Below are 16,355 nucleotides of genomic sequence, written 5' to 3' on the forward strand. Positions count from 1 at the left end.
CGCCCCCCCCCCCCCCCCCCCCGGTTTTTATACTGAGTGTGATGTCACATGGTATAGAACACCCCATTGGCCAGCTGGGTCCACCACCCCGGCTGTGCTCCCCCCGCCCCGTGCAAGCATCACCCAGCAACAGCCAAAGCATCAATGGGCCATCAACGCTCCTTTCATACCAAACCCAAAACACAGCACACCCCCCAGGCTACTGGGGAGAAAGTTAACTCTGTCCCAGCCAGAACCAGGACAGAGGCTTAGCAGAGCAGAGGGACCTTGTGCAGAGAGAAATGCTGTATACTGTTAGTGACTCGCCTCCGAGTACTGTGTGGAAAGGACAGGAGGCTACTGCCTAGTTCTTTCCAATGGTCTTGGTGTCACTTTGAATCATGTTGGCAATGATCCATCACTGCTCTGAGGATCAGACTGGCTTCCTCCTGTTGTCCCAGCCCTCTTCCTTGTTTTGAACACTAGAACAATCTTGGTGGTGATTAACTTGCTCCCTGACTGAAACTTGTCCTCTCTTTCAGCCACTGCAAAGTTCAAATAAAGGCACTAGCCAAAATTCGTGCCTTTGTTCAAGACACGTGAGTATATTCCTCTGGCTTTCGGTGAGAACTGAATTAACCTGCTATAAATGAATTGCTTTGCCCTTTAATGTGTTCTTGATTTGAGCTGGTGCTTGGCTTGGCCTTTGGAGACAGGAAAGTGAATAGTGCTTTTAGGTAGCTCAGTTTGTGTCTCTGCCTGAGTTATTTGCAGAAACGTGTGGGTGGCTGGAGGAGTCCTGAAAGTTGATGGTCTATTATCACCCTTGTTGAGAAGGCTTCCATGCATTGCATGATTTCTGACTACCGTAAGTGGGCTTGCTTCTTGGCAGGAATTTAGGCAGAAAAGTAACTCCCAGCTGGTATGTTCAATTCTACAGTAACCACCTAAGTTGGGTGTGGTTCATAGCTCTTCATTTTTCCAGGGGCAATTCAAAGCATCTAAGTGACATACCTAGACTTACCTAAAGCTTATGACATGAATTTCTTGTGTAAAACTAAAGTCATACATTGCAATGTATAGCTGTTTTCCTGGCATGACTTTTCTTTTCAGGTGTCATTCAGAGAGAATACGTAGTAGAAAGTTGAGTGAGTCTGGTAGCCAGGAATTATCTAAGAGTTAAACATTGACACTGTTTTTTGTGTGGCCTTCAGCAGGTCTTCATTGCTATTTGTAAACAGGGCTATGCACCCAGCTCTTGGAGATTAGCATAAGTTCATACTAAAACATAACTTCTTGAAAATATTGATGCCCAGTGGTACTTTCATGGGATGGAGTGGTGGCTGCTAATCAGTAGTGCAGACCATGAAACAAAGCTAAACACGGGGATTGGAGATGGGTGGAGGGTGGGGAGGGAAGGCAGCATCCTCTTTTGTGTAACCTCTTGAGGAAGAGCGCATGTTTGTCATTCCCAAGCCAGATGCTGAAAGATGCGAGTTTTATAGAGCTGGCATATGTAATGCTGCAAGAGCAAGGAGGTTTCACTATCTTAACCGTCTGCTGTCTTTCTCTAGGACGCTGATTGAGCCACGGCAGGCTGAAATCCGAAAGGAGTGTCTCCAGCTATGGGGGGTAAGTAAGCTGCCAAGCAGGGAGGTCATGAAGATATCCTTGCTGTGGTGAAACAAGAATGGAGCTGCAGTACTGATAGGACTTTCTAGCCAAAGGTTTAATGCATTGTCTTGTGGGAAAGTCAGAGACCATTTCAAGCTGTTCATGTAAGCAAACAAGATGTTTCTGATTCATTATGTGTACGGCTTAACTGAGCAGGCTTTTTTGCTGCAGTTGAGAATATTTCATCATACACGGAGTGAAGTCAGCACCTAGTTCCCAAGCAGCAGAGCTCTCCAAAAGGTGTTGTTTTATGAGTCTGCAGTTTCTCTTGCCTGAGCCTTCGACTGCTGCGGGGGGCCATAGATATGACAGTCAGTTTCACAGGCTAATTGTGTGTCTTCGATGAAACATATTTCATAGAAACCTGCATGAAATCAAAGATTTAGCCTGAAACTTTTGAAGTTGCCTGTTGTTTCCTGTGAGACGTGGTATGCCAACATTAAATTTGCAAAACACATGAGACCTTTTATTTGCCAGATGACCTCTCCAGCGACTGGAATCCCAAGAGCAGGAGTTTCAGGGGACAGGATGTTCTGTCATGTACTGAAACCAGAAAGGTTCCTATGAACATGCCAAAGAATAACACTTATTATAATCGTTTGGATTTGTTTTCAGATTCCTGATCAGGCTCGTGTTGCTCCTTCATCTTCAGATCCCAAGTCCAAGTTCTTTGAGCTGATCCAGGTGAGACCTTACCCAGAAGCTTGTTCTGAGTCCTTTCATACAAATAGAACTTTTCCCGATGGGAATTAAGAGATGAAGAAGCTAGTCCTGGATTATTGTTTCATGTAGAAGTTGCGTTTATCTACCTGTTGATGTCTTGTGCTAACTTGCCGTTTCCATACTTCACTCTTTAGGGCACGGACATTGATACCTTCAGTTACAAACCTACTCTCCTGAATTCCAGTACACTAGAGAAAATCCGCCAAGTGTTAGACTACCGGTGTATGGTGTCTGGAAGTGAGCAGAAGTTCCTCTTGGGGCTAGGGGTAAGTGCTGAGAACAGTCCAGGAGTTTTGCTGGTTCATTTCAATGCTACTACTCTGCCTTGCAGTTTCATCCCATCCTTTCCTGTCCTCAGAGGCCAGAAAGGATCCCCATCAGCAGTCCCTGAGACTGCTAGTTATTTTATGTTTCTTTCTCCTGACTTCACTGTTTTTCACACTAATTAACCCTGTTTTTGTAGTTGCAGCCTACACAGAGACCTGTACTCTTGCTAGTGTCTCTAATAATCTTTACTGTCCTTTTAAAGGTGTTCTATTTCTGGTTCTTTGTGCGGGTATGAAAAGTCACTGGCAGATTAGAATCAGTGTTTTTGTTCCTTTGCTGTAGAGATTAAGGTTCTTCCTTAAAACTTCTGACAAAGAAACTGCCTGTGGCAGCCTAGGACAAAAAGATTCTCTGAGGGCTGCTCTACAGTTAGTCGGAGGTCTCTCCTCCACCCCTGCCCTCATGAAGCTTTGGCTGAATCTGACTCTGCCTTCTACACACAGAAATCGCAGATCTACACCTGGGATGGTCGCCAGTCAGATCGCTGGACAAAGCTGGATTTGAAAACTGAGCTGCCACGAGATACCCTTCTCTCTGTGGAGATTGTTCATGAGCTGAAAGGAGAGGTAGGAGGCTATTCTCTCCCTTACCAAGTGGCTGCAAATATAATGAGCAGTTTCGCCTAGTCTCTGTAAGATACTGCAGAATAAATGTTCCATCTGTGCCACTGTGTGCACCTTCCATCTTTTTGTATATGATCTTTAGAGAAACTATTTTGGATTAAGTTCCTTCTTTCTGTCCAGTGCTAGAGATATGAGCTTTTAAAATTACTGTGAAAATACTTCGGACTTGACATGCTGCTGTTGTCCTACGTGCAGCAGCAGATGACACTGCCAACATGACTTAATGTGTTCTGTGGCTCTTTGGGTACATAACTGCAGGTAACTGCAGGCCTTGGGGAGAAGATTCTCGTGGTATATTCACAGTGTAAGGTATTGTTGCCTGGGAGTTTGGCTGTCCTCTGGCACCTCAGATGAGGGTGCTGTAGTGCACTGGGCTTTGTGCTGTGGTACCTGATAAAGCACAGAGAGCTGGTGATGGCAGCTGTGATCCTGCCCTCTCTCCCTCTCCTGAGACAGAACTGTGTAGTTGAGATACACCAGTTCTTGGAGGATGGCACGTTACTGTACAATGGGCAGCAGGGAATTTGTGTGCTTCTAGTATCTGGAAAGGTGCTGTCTTGCCAGAAAAGAATGATGTCCTGTCAAAAAACAGGCTATAAATCAAAGCTGAAATAGCAACAGTCTGAGTAGTAAGTCTCTGTATTGCCCTTCCTAGGGGAAAGCCCAGCGAAAAATCAGTGCTATCCATATCCTTGATGTCTTGGTGCTGAATGGCAATGACGTTCGAAAGCAGCATTTCAACCAGAGGTATGTGGGATCTGGAGAAGCTTCTTTCTTGTACATGAGGAGTGACTGGGAAACAGTGTTCACACTAAAAGCAGAATGCTGAGCACAGGGAGACAAGTGCATTCAGCTGAAACACTGCTATAAAGATGAACTGTGAATGAACCTGCTCTGAAGTGAAGTGCATATAGCCGTTTCCAACTGTACCTTCTCTGTGTATGAGGGTAGGTCTAGCTCCTTTCTTAGTCTGGGGTGAGCCAGGCACAATCTGGATAAACTGAGCATTCTGCGAATATGAATGAGCACAGCTGATAACTGGCTGAGGGAGAAGGAACGAATCCCTCTGTTTCCTTCCTCAGGGGCATGATGTCTCTATCAGTCCTTCTTTCTGGCTGATACATCAGTATGTTCAGCATGTGGACTTGTAGAGGAGGCTATGGAGACCCATTCCTAATGGATAATAGCCAGTATCACTGGGCACTGAACTGGGAGGGCAGGGTGAAAAAAGTGTTGCTCAGTACCCATTTGGCTAGCAGTGAAGGCAGTCTGTATGTATGAAGTGTCTAATCAGTTATTCTGCTGAAACTGTTACCTACCTGCTGTGCCAAAGATCTTGCTAAATTGCTGGATTCTCCTTCGTTTTCATTCAGGATTCAGCTGGCAGAGAAGTTTGTCAAAGCTGTTTCTAAACCTAGCCGGCCAGATATGAACCCCATTCGGTGAGTGACAACTCCTTCCCTCAGCCTGGCATGCTTTGGTTTCAGTGTGTTGGAGGATGCAGATAAGGAGCTGGAGAGTTAAATTTCAAGCTGAAATTCATAGTTCTGTTACGTTCATTGGAAAGAGGCTAAAAAACCTTTAAATAAGGGGTTAATATAAAGGTTGATAGTGGAGAAGTTGTGCCCTTCTTTCACGTATCAGACAGTCATGTTTTCATCATAGGTGGATTGGCTGGTGCCAATTTCAAATATGTGCTATAGTAGGTCTAGCACCCAGTTAGCTTAATCATTGCAAAGACTTCTATGTCCTTGTCTGCCCTGAAGGGTCAGCAGTGGTACAGAGATGCTGACTGTTAGTAGATAAATGAAGTGCTGACCAGCAGTTGCAATCTCCAAATGGTTAGCCTGAGGAGAAGGCTTAAGTTACAATCCCAAGAAAGTTCCTGACAAAGGGCTTCAGCTTTGGTTGCCTTCTGACCTTCCATTTCATTAATTCTGCTACGGTGGAGCATAAGAGCATCACTGTGCTGGGTATCAGACAGGTACTGTGGACAAAACAGCTTCTGTTTCAGAAGCTAGAAGTGCCATGATATTGTGAGAGAAGCTGGAGGAAAGCTTAATGAAAGATTATGAGTGGGATCTCAATTAAACTCAAGACAAACAGTTGCAATAACTGGAGGATCCCAAAGTGTTGGGGAGGGCTGAAGGTGAAGTGGAGAGCTGTAGAAATGGGTTATAGAGGGGCCCTTTGCTGCTCTTGTGAAAAGGTGTTGAAGCTGTGCTCTTTGAAGCCTGATGCTTGTAGCAGTGTGTGGGAAATAAGTGGTTGGGATATCTGATCAGAGGCAGTGCTTTTGAAACTTTCCAATTATCTCTTTCTGTGTCTCAGAACAACAAAAACAAAAGTAGTTTGACATAATGATAAGAATGATGATTCTAAATCATCTTTACTGATTTAAAAACAAACAAACAAAAACAACAAACAAAAAAAACCCCACCCCAAAACCCAAGCTGTTTTTACCTCAGTTTGTGGTATCCCTAAGGATAATAACAGTGAAGATCAGGCAGTTTAGTTCTACAGCGAGGCCAGCATGCTGAGGCTAGAACCTGCCTGGGGCTGATCTTGGTGAATTTACCTCATGGGAAAACAAAAGACTTGCATTGTTCTTCCTCTTTGGTATATTCAGCCTCAGGTAAAAATGCACAGCTTCCTTAGCAGCAAGGATGCCTGTATGCTGCTTACAGCAACCCAGCCATGAGCATGCAGGTGTCATGTTTTGTCAAGCCAGGAGAAATAAGGCACTGGGGCAGAAGATTGAGGAGAAGGGTGAACCTCAAATCATGCCTGACCACCTCATGCTGTATAAAATGAACTGTTTGGCTGCTCCCTGTAGCTGGGACAGAAAAAGAGGACAGTTTAATTTTTTTTTTTAAATCACATTTTTGTCTTTTCCCCTCAGAGTGAAGGAAGTGTACAGATTGGAGGAAATGGAGAAGATTTTTGTGAGGTAAGGGACTGGCACAAATGAGCGACTTCAGGGCCTATTGAGGTTATCAGCCACCAGTGCACAGGAATGGGAGGGATGTGCTGATCTATGCTTGAGGAGTCCTGGAGAAAGAGCTGTTAGAGCTCGTGCAGCTCGTGGCTGTTGTTTCTGAGATGCTGCTGACTCAGAGCATCATCCTGCTGAGTTCTAATGCCGTAGATGTGGCCAGTGTGCTTTACAACAGTAGGAGTAGCAACGGTGCTTGAGTTTGTGTGCAGAAGTGTCGGTGGCTTCTCAGTGGCTTGAAAGACTAAGAGTTCATACCTGAAATGGGAACCCCATTTGGATTAAGTGAGGTAGATCACGACAGATCCTTCATGCAATACTCGATTTGCTATCTGATCTAGATAGCTCTGGCTGGTTCCTCTAGCCGTGTGGGGGAGGCAAGAGACTGAATTCTCCAGGATGTGGTGATTTTGTCCTGTCATGTGCGGTGCTGTCTGTTTTCACTGTGACCCTCTGGAGAAAGGTGGCACGTTGTGTGCAAGAGGATGGTAAAGGAAGAAACGGGGAACCTCTATCACTGCCTTCTTTCAACATTTAGGTTAGAGATGAAAATCATCAAGAGTTCAGGGGGAATACCACGGCTATCCTACACTGGCCGAGATGACCGGCACTTTGTGCCCACAGGACTCTACATCGTACGGACTGTGAATGGTAGGAAGAGAGAGTCCCCACTCCTATTTAACTTTTCTTTATATCTTCAAGTAAAAAGTATTGAGCAGGCTCGCTCCTGTTATAACTTGGTAAAAAATTAATGGGAGTATTCCAATGGCTAGAGATTAATTGTTTGCATGTAATGAGGGTAGCTTGGGTTTGGATAAGGTTTAGGGTATTTATATGATAGGTTTTTCTGTTGCAGGTTGATTAGCTATTGTGTGGGTAATTCCATTTATTTACATGACTGATGACTTTCTTTTTTAACAAGATCATAATTTTTCATCAAGAAGATATTTTCCAGAGCAATAGTACATGGAAATATCCTATTTGGAATGTCAACTTTTAAATGCAGGGAGAAGGGAGTTTTCTCAGTGATTAGAGAACAGCTTGGGAAGCAGGTCTTCTTGGGGAAGGGAAGGAAAAAAGGAGTATGAGAAGGATCACAATTATTCTTATAGATTCCTCCTCCCTGCTTGCACTATATGTGTATTTATACTGTGCTTTTTCCCCTTTCCATTTTCTGTCTGATCCCTGTAACTCTTCTGCAAGATCCCTGGACAATGGCATACAGCAAAAACTCCAAGAGGAAATTCTTCTTCAACAAAATGACCAAGAAAGCGACATACGACCTCCCTTCTGAATCCATCGCACCCTTTCAGTGAGTACAAGCCAGAGCTGAGGCTATGGAAGAATAGCTGTGTGCAAGTTTGTGTGGGGGGGTATTTGGAAGGGAGTTCAAGTGGGCTGTGCTATGTTCTTGCAGTCGTTTGCAGTGCAAGTGCAGCTTGGTCACCAGCAGGGTGTGCTGCAGAAGCTGGCACCTTCTCAGACTTTCAGGAAACTGCTGATCTGGATTCATGGATTTTGCAATTAGTTGCTATGAATAACACACATCTCACAGCTTTGTTTCCCTGTCTGCAGCAGAGTACAAGTTACTGAACCTCCCTGCACACAGGGAGATGGAAATTGAGCCCAGCAACTGTAACTTCCTGCATCTCTGTATTTTAAGATGCTTGGCTGGAAGTTGCTAATTTAAAAGCAAATACCAGTTCATTTAGCCCAGGCTATGGAATAAGCTGTAGGTAGCTGAGAGCTGTTTAAAGAGAGGATGAGAGAGAAAAGCAGCAGCTCCATGGGAAAGGATGGAGTAGCTTGTCATTGGACAGTCATTAATACTGTGGTTGCTGAACCCCATCTGTATCTATTGAGGACTAGGCTAGGGCCACATCTTAAGTATAGCAAATCCTGAGTCTGTGAGACGCCTCAGGGCTCATGGGTGGACATATTCTGCACACCCTGCCCTCAGGTAGTCTGAAGAGATGCCCTCTACCACCACTACCCAGGACTGTGCCTCTGAGACAGAGCTTGATATGAGATAGGGCTCCTGATTTTCTCACTTTGAATCTCCTTACCTACCTTACAGCAGTGCTCTTAAGAATCCTTAAGCTTTCCTTAACCAGCTAAATGGAAGAACAGGCTTAAAAAGCAGAGGCACACGATGCTTTTTCCCTCCATGTGTCAGGACGGAGTTAGTTCTACCTCTGTACTCAGAAGTAGGCCAGCATGAACCTGCATGAATGGCTGAGGAGGTGGAGGGAGCGCTTGTGTGGGACTCCAGAAGGGATGTGTTGTGGTTAGTACTAATGTGTCTGTAATTAGCCATTGACATGTGCTCTTGTCACTGTGCTAGTACTGCTTTGTTAGAACAGTAGCACTAAATAAGCTATGAATATTAAGTGTCAGTAATTCTACAAAACTAAAGGCTGCTGTGTCGGCAGTAATTAGCAGCTCTGTTTTCATTATGGCTGGGACTATGTTGATGCAGTGAGGGAGGGCTGTGCTTGATGGATGGAGTGAGAGATGGCGTTGTAGGACCAGAACTCTCAGCAGCCAAGTGGAGCTTGGTTATTTCACACGAGGGGAAAGAGGGGATGATCCTATCTGCTTTTATACAGTGTGAAGTGCTGTTCGTTTGCAAAGCTCCATAGGACAGCTATTACTGATTCCAGTAGGTTTGTGGTGAGTGATTAGATTGCTGCTTGCTGCTGCTGGCAGACTTTCTAAATTCTTCATTAAGGCCTTTCCATTGCCTGCAATGACTGTTTCATCCTCTCAAAAACTTGGGGGGAGGTATGTTTTTCTCTAATGACCTGTCTCCTTCCAGCAAATACCGAACTGAATCTTAAGTGAAGCTAGAATTAAAAGTTGTTTCCATGGAAATCTCTTAGGCTTGGAAGTTGCTGTATCTTAAGGGCTGTGGCGTTTGTAAGGTGAATGAATGCACCGGTCTTTTTCTAAGGCACCCCTTAGACAGAGTATCTCTGTGTGGCTCCCATTGCAAGGACAGCTGACTCTGTAGTGCACTTTGTGGCTAGGATGAGAGTGTTTTCCTTCCCCTCCCCTGCCAAACTAATCTTGCTCTCCTCTCTGCCCACAGCGTCTGCCATTACAGCCGCCTCTTCTGGGAGTGGGGGGAAGGTGTCAAAGTGCACGACTCTCAGAAAAGACAAGATCCAGAGAAGCTATCAAAGGAGGATGTCCTGTCTTTCATCCAAGCGCACTACCCCTAACCCTGCTCTCTTGAGGGGTGCGGAGGGCCTGAGCCCAGCTGGGATTCTTCAGGGACTGATGAGACTGGGGAGGCTCCACAACTTCTATCCTGGTCTTCTCCAGAGCTGATTTCCTGGAGGTGATTGAACCAGGGGGTAGTATGCAGAAGGCACAGGACGAGGCTCTACCCTGGCAGTGTATATAAGAGTACGGCCCAGGTAGCGCCTGCTGCTGGAGTACCTATGGTGACTCCTGGAGCCAAGGCCTAACGCCCTTTTGTCCTGACCTACTGCACGCATGAGGCCAAGGGGCTGGCAGCTTGCTTTGCTCCTGTTCAAACATTCAGCGAGGTTTGTGGAGCTCTGCGCGTGCCAGAACTCTCCAGGCTTGTGCTTCCCTGGCAGTGTGGGAAGGAGCAGAGATGTCTTGGTGGCAGAGCTGGGCAACAGCACATTGAAGAGGCCCTGCATCATTCCTGGCAGCTATCTGTCTCCTCGGCCTTGCTAAAGGCCTACACTACCCAGTGGAGGGTGTTAACTCATTGGGGAATGCTAGCTTTGGGACACAAGTATGTATTATTGTTGGTGTCTCCAACACTTCTGCTTATCAAGGCACTTGGCTGGCCACTGGCAATTCCTATGTGATGGTATCCTGTTGGACAAAGGCCAACACAGGTGATGAGTAGAGTTCCTGGCAGAACCAGATTTTTTGTGCTCAGTGCCAGGGATTTCTCAGACCCCTAGAAGCTGCTGTGACAAGGATTTCCCCTCTCCAGGTCAGTGACTGATCCTGAGCCAGCAGCCTGGGGTTAATTTGTGAACATGTCTATGCCTCATGGTACTTCTGAGACCAAGGTGCTTTGTTTCTTGGTACTCGATGCTATTACCCAAATCTTCAGGGAGGAAAGCAGATGTGGGAGGGGAGACACAGGAAGGTTGGGATGCTGGAGGTCTTTGGAGGAAATGATGGGAACGTTTGTCTTAGTTAAAAAAACCCAGGGCTTCAGTGAAAAGAGATCTTGACTTTGGCCATGTTGGTTAATCAAAAGAAATCCTGTACCCTGACAGTGCCCACTGGGAAGGTTACTAGACTTTCCTTTTTAAATGTCAGAGTAGGCTTCAAAACCCTCCATGTCCTTGGCCCTGGAACTGCATCTGGGGTGAAGGCACAGAGCTGTGAAACTCTCAGCATGGTATTTGTGTGTCAACAGACTTCTCCATGCACTTCTGTGCTGGGCTCAAAGTTGTCTTCTGTTGCATGTTTTACCTTCACTTCTGGCTTCCACTTTTGCCAGGTCTTCCACATAAATCAGAAGATAACACACAATTGACAGTTGACTGCTTTTGGCCAAGCAGCAAAATTGCCCTTTTTTTTTTTTTGTTCTTGGTGTGTTTTTGAACACAGATTGGCAGTAGGAAGGAAACTGATTTAGGGGTTGTCTGAACTGTGCCTTAAAGAAAGCTATAGTTCTAGAATCTATAGCAGTTGTTTAGATTCCTGTTTCTCTCCACACCCGTATATATGATTTGAACAAGCTTTATGTAGCAAGACATGGAAGCTTTCACTTGTAGGTGTATAGGTGCATGGGTGCCCTGCACCCCACCTGAAGAAGCCAGAACAAGAATGGCATGTTGTAGAAGTCGCACCTCTACCCTCTAAGGCCCAGCATCATGCGTAGGTTTTGTGCTCATTCTCAGCATGCAGTTCAATGTCATCCTACAAGTAGGCTGTGCTCTCTGACCTTGGAGCACTTCCATGTCTTCACCAGCAAATTGTCTCCATAAAACCATGTATTAGTTCTCTATAGTTTGGTGTAAAAGAATTTAACAGCTGCGACTCCTTGCACCAGAGAAAATTATATGCAGGCTTGATCACTGCAGAACCACACCCCTGGCTAAAGGAGTAGCACAGAAGTTGCAAGGTCTGTTGGTCAATGGAAACTAAAAGAGGCAAAGCTCGGGAGTGGATGGGAGGTTAGCTTACAAATAGGTAGCCCTGAATATTGTGCAGGGGAGCTATTCTGTTTCTTCTCAAGCTCTGACCAAAAGTGAAGTGGGTCAAAGCTGCTTTTTCCATATTGGTGATTATTCGTCCCCAGACACAGTTAGATCTACCAAAGCAGTTGAGGGACTGTATGCTGTTAATGCACCCTCTTGCTGACCTGTAGACACCCTCTGCTCTCAAGCATCGGTAAAACATGTATGAAAGAAATGGTGGCCCTTCCTCCCCAAAGAACAAGAGGCCTGTCACTGGCAGTTTTGTTTTGGCAAAGGCACTTCCCTGAGGGATGAGGAGTCGTCTCTCCCAGTGGACAATAAAGAACCTCCCAACTGTGTGGTTTCCACGCCTGTGTAGAGTTGGCTTTTTAAACCAACCAGTAATTTGAATTCTGATGCTGCTTTGGGCTGCCTTGAGGCTGTTCCAATGCCAGCAAAGCATGCTGCTCCCTTTGCCAGGCTCCTTTGCTAAGTGTTGTGTCCTCCACTCAGGGCTTTGGTCTCCTACGGGCTGGCAGACAGAAGGGTGACTAGGAAGTACACTAGGGTGAGTGTAGGCCTCTGAGGGTGCAAAAAAAACCCTGGTTAGCCTGCAGGCTAGCTTTTATGAACAGATACTTTCTGTTTACCCAGTTGCCTCCAGCTCCTCCTGATTTTAATTTGCTTTTAATTTTATTTTTGATGCACTGAACCTCGATTCTGAATCCCCCTTCAAGAAGGCAAGCATGAGCCACCATGCTACTTGCTTCCCTGCTGGAGGGTAAATATGGAGGGATTATGTTGGGAAGGGGGGTGAGGAAGGTCTTGCTGAAGGGAATGTTTATGTACATTAATTGCACAATGTATTGTTATTAGGCTGTGTATCGTTTTGTGTTGACTCCTCTGCTTTCATTGTCTCTATTACCAATACAGCCCCTTTAGTTCACAACAGTGCTTGTTTACTTTGCTTCCCACAAAATTCTGGCCAGCAGTGTGTGCTAGTGTGGAGACACAGAAATGCCTTGCACAGTTAAATTTTCAAGGCAGTCGCCTCTTAAAGGCTTTCCTGGCAAGTTAGAGCACACTGAGGGCTACCTAGTGTATGTCACTGCATCAGAATGAGAAGGGACTACAGGGGACAGTCTCCAGCACTCCTCTGCAGCATGCTAGGCTGCTTTTCCACTCAAAGGTAGCAAACAGTCAAGCAGATTCCAGGCCAATAACCCACTGTTGAGACCTCGCTGATATTAAGTGCCTAACCCAGTCTAGGCTTACTGCAGTGCAGTGCTGGCAGGGAGATGGTAGAATGAGAATAAAGCAGTGGCTGAGAGGCATGTTACAAAACAGGAAAAAAAAGAAAAACAGAAGTTACAAGGTCAAATTATTTTATTTAAAGCCCTGCAGAGCTAGTTCCATCTCTGGGAGTTGACAGTAAATTCTCTTCTGCAAGTAATGATTCTCAGAGGCACAAAATGGCTGCCAAGCTCTGATGCACTGGAGAGGTAGGTAGAGCTTCTCAAAGCCCAAGCACCCAGATCTCAAGTTGGATGCTATCTGCTTGCATAAGGAGATATACCTACCTCCCATCTGTTTTTGTGGAGGTAGGATTCCTTTGGTCCTGTAAGCGTGGAGGAGGAAACACCTTTGTTTAGCTCAGACATGGAGTCTTTAGGTCACAATACCAAAGTTACCCTTTGATTCAAAGAGCTTGGTGTCCCTTCAGCTTATGGCTGAGTCACAGGAACCAAGAAGGTGGCATATATTCCGACTGGGCTGGGCAGAGAGCACTTGTCTGCAACCACAGAGGTCCTCTTCAAAAGGGAGACCATATTGCCTTCCTGCATCAGGCTGGATGGTCTTGACTGTGTTTTGGGTAAGACAGCACCACCTTGAGCTCTGCTTGATCCAATTTCCAACTGCAAGTGTGCTGTGATTTCTGGTTTGTCTCCTGTCCCCCTCAATTCTCAGAGAAAAAGCTTCCCTACAATGAGGCTTGGAGAGGATAAACAAGAACAGCAATTTGAAATGCTGATCCTCACCCTTGGCAGAGGCACAGGGGTGAGAGGAGGAAGAGCTCCTTGCAGGGGAGTCATTTGGTCAGCAGGGAGAATTCTTGAGTGCAATCACATCGTCCAGCAGGCGTAAATAAGAGCAATCAGCAACCCCATGGCCACAGCAAGGGCAGCATTCTTGCGATTTTCCTTACGAAGCACACTCAGTTCTTTCTCTGGGAAACAAACAAAAGCCTTGCCTGTGAATGTTCTTTGTGTTGCAGGTACATGTCCTTTCAAAACTGTCTTAAAAGCACACTGCTACCTTGGCCACAGGCAACTCTTTTGGGATCAGTATGCAAAGCTGCCAATTATAAGACGTGCTAAACAGGAAGTAAACTAGCAGTAACCCTTTCATTTGCTAACTCTCATCCTGTCAATCTCAGTAGCTGTGCTTGGGAATATTTCAGTGCCAGACCAGTTCCTGTTTGCAAATGACCTTGTTCTAGTACCCTACTAAGGACAGAATGAGTCATTAGAATAATTGCTTGTTCCCTAAGAGAATGAAGAAGACAGAGGTAGAGAGCTATTTCTACTATCTTCTAGACTAACAGTCTGGTACCTTTTCCTAGTGCTTAAATTTACTTAAATACAACTGTGGCCACCTTTTGAATGTTGCAGAATCTGGGTTTCCTTGTGCCCCAGAAGGATGAGTGTGGAACGGGTCTGAGCCTGGACACTCATTCTGTTGGGGTCTGCAGCTTTTTAGAGACAGGTCACCTTCCCTGACCCTGGTTTACAAAAGAAGAGACAGAGATGCAGAGAGAGGAAGGCAGGGGCTACCAAAAGTATGGAATCCTACTGATCTCCATTTCTCTTCCATTCCCTTTACCAAAGATGGTAAGTTCTGTTCCATGAGACTTTGCTGAATGGTACAGGCAAGAAGCGAGGCCTACAGCATTATACATTGCATGGCAAAACAGCAATAATCATTTTGCAGGGCAGGGTTGGATGCAGACTGTCTCCAGAGTCAGACTGCTCTTGCTGCTGAATTCAGCTGCAGTGACTGCACTGGTTACTGCCTCTACAGTTTGCACTAGCAGCCTCCAATGGGAATACCCTAGTGCTGCAGGTTCCCAAACCGGTGCTGGTATCAAAAGAGGCTTTTAGCTGTTCTTTCTGACCCCACTTTTCACATAATACCAGCATTCTCATGCAAACTGCTTGATTCTGCAAGGCTACAGAGGAGGTGGTAGAGGCAGGAGGTCACATAACCCCAAGCACAGCAGTGCCAGCTTAAACTGATGGAGCAATGCCATTGTCAGCATTGTTCATGGCCTCAAGTGTGTCAGATGGAATAAGCAGAGATTTAATCAGAGGTCATAGCAGTGATCTAAAAAGACTGCGTGCACATGCACTCTCTGCTCTGTTCCAGGAGGAGCAGCCATCACCATTAGGTGAGGCTGCTGCTGCTGTCTGAGCAGCCTGTCAGATTGCTCTGTTGATGCCAGCAGTGATGGCTGACTGCTGGCAAAAGGGTGGCAGCGACATGCAGAGTATTCTGCTGTCTCTAGTGGTATGCCCTTAGGGAACAGCTTTGAATCTGCTTAAAATAACTGTTAAGTCTTCTGGAAACAGTCCTTTAACATGAGTTAAAATTATAAATTTGCTGGCCATACCCCAGCTTTCAACTCTCCAGGCCTAAAAGAACTCTTGTGCTTCTTTCCCCTGTGTGAGCTCTGGTGCTTGCATTGCTGCAGAGTGCTGTCAATCAGTTAACACACTGATCAACACCAGGAGCCTGAAGACATGCACAGCAGCATCCCTAGGAGAATGGAAGTGCTGACAAATGTGCGGTAGCTCAGAGGGACTCTCATTTTAACTGTTTACAGCAGGACTTGCAGCAGGAAAGACCCTGGCTCTCTGGAATTGCAGGTACCAATCAGTGTGAATCCCTACGCTCGTGTGTGCTGAACAGCCGCAGAAACCGATGCAGTGAGAACCTTCCCCAAGGAAGGTATACTTTACTATGCTCCAGATAGCACTTGCCAGCTTGCTTAGCAAGCCTCTATTAAAAAAGAAAAGCCGGGGGGGGAAGGAATGGGGGGATGTTAAAAGCCACTCAAGTCAATCTGTTGGCTAAGATTATCTAAAGACTAGTAATTCAGGGTGTGTGAAAGGGACATCTTTCCCCCCTCATTAGCTGATGCTTATTTTTTTCCCCTATGATAGCTCGGCTCAAGCGGGAGGATCCAGACTCCTATTATAATATGCTGACTGGATTTCCCTCAGTCTAGCTCCCTTTGGTTGAACCTAAATTCAAAGGCAGAAGTCAGAGGTGGCAGGAGCTTGAAGATGAAGCTAAGCTGCAGCACTGATCCCATCCAGCCCAGAGGAACCATTTTTAATGAAGCTCTTACCATAGTTGTCAGCTTTGGTCATTAGCAAGTTTCTCTCTCTCTCCAGTGACTTTCTGTAATGAGAAGAGGAGTTCATTACCTGTGAGGCACAACACAGCCTATTTCTTTGCTTATATGATGGAAGAGAGACTGTCCCACTGCCGGGGATATCTGCTCACAGAATGAGCCCCTCACCCTTCAGTCTGGAGAGATGACAGTTTAGAAACCCCCAGCTGTGCAAGAAAAGAGATGCAGCAGTTTTCGATTATTTTCCCTCAAACTGCTCCATCTCTCTCCTTTCAGGACAGTGTCACTGTAGGCAAGCAGGTTAGAAAGGGGTCTGTATGTCAGAGAGCCCCCTACTCTGTTCCCCCAGGTGGGGTAGGAAGTTCTGCCACAGCTACAGGATGGGCCAGGGTCCCCACATGCTCTCTGCAGGATCCTGCCCCTCCAGCACATCTAGC

General features: G+C 45.9%; 2 protein-coding genes across 2 annotated transcripts in view; one reads left to right on the top strand and one right to left on the bottom strand.

Annotated features, from left to right (window-relative positions):
* The window catches only part of CMTR1 (cap methyltransferase 1), a 25,896-nt gene extending 15,841 nt beyond the window's left edge, over positions 1-10,055 (top strand). The window contains exons 13-23 of the mRNA XM_009581005.1: positions 522-578; positions 1,554-1,611; positions 2,269-2,337; positions 2,511-2,642; positions 3,147-3,269; positions 3,982-4,073; positions 4,700-4,768; positions 6,229-6,276; positions 6,860-6,972; positions 7,525-7,633; positions 9,413-10,055. Of these exons, the coding sequence (XP_009579300.1) occupies positions 522-578; positions 1,554-1,611; positions 2,269-2,337; positions 2,511-2,642; positions 3,147-3,269; positions 3,982-4,073; positions 4,700-4,768; positions 6,229-6,276; positions 6,860-6,972; positions 7,525-7,633; positions 9,413-9,545 (1,003 nt within the window). The 3' untranslated portion in view covers positions 9,546-10,055. The remainder of the gene's footprint in view (positions 1-521; positions 579-1,553; positions 1,612-2,268; positions 2,338-2,510; positions 2,643-3,146; positions 3,270-3,981; positions 4,074-4,699; positions 4,769-6,228; positions 6,277-6,859; positions 6,973-7,524; positions 7,634-9,412) is intronic.
* Positions 10,056-13,088: 3,033 nt separating this feature from the next.
* CCDC167 (coiled-coil domain containing 167) overlaps positions 13,089-16,355 on the bottom strand; it is an 11,810-nt gene continuing 8,543 nt past the window's right edge. Inside the window, exons 3-4 of the mRNA XM_009581006.1 lie at positions 15,913-15,965; positions 13,089-13,728 (exon numbers count right to left, since the gene is read on the bottom strand). Of these exons, the coding sequence (XP_009579301.1) occupies positions 13,625-13,728; positions 15,913-15,965 (157 nt within the window). The 3' untranslated portion in view covers positions 13,089-13,624. The remainder of the gene's footprint in view (positions 13,729-15,912; positions 15,966-16,355) is intronic.

This window comes from Fulmarus glacialis, unplaced genomic scaffold, assembly GCF_000690835.1.
Source record: "Fulmarus glacialis isolate BGI_N327 unplaced genomic scaffold, ASM69083v1 scaffold7507, whole genome shotgun sequence".
Classification (NCBI taxonomy): Eukaryota; Metazoa; Chordata; class Aves; order Procellariiformes; family Procellariidae; genus Fulmarus; species Fulmarus glacialis.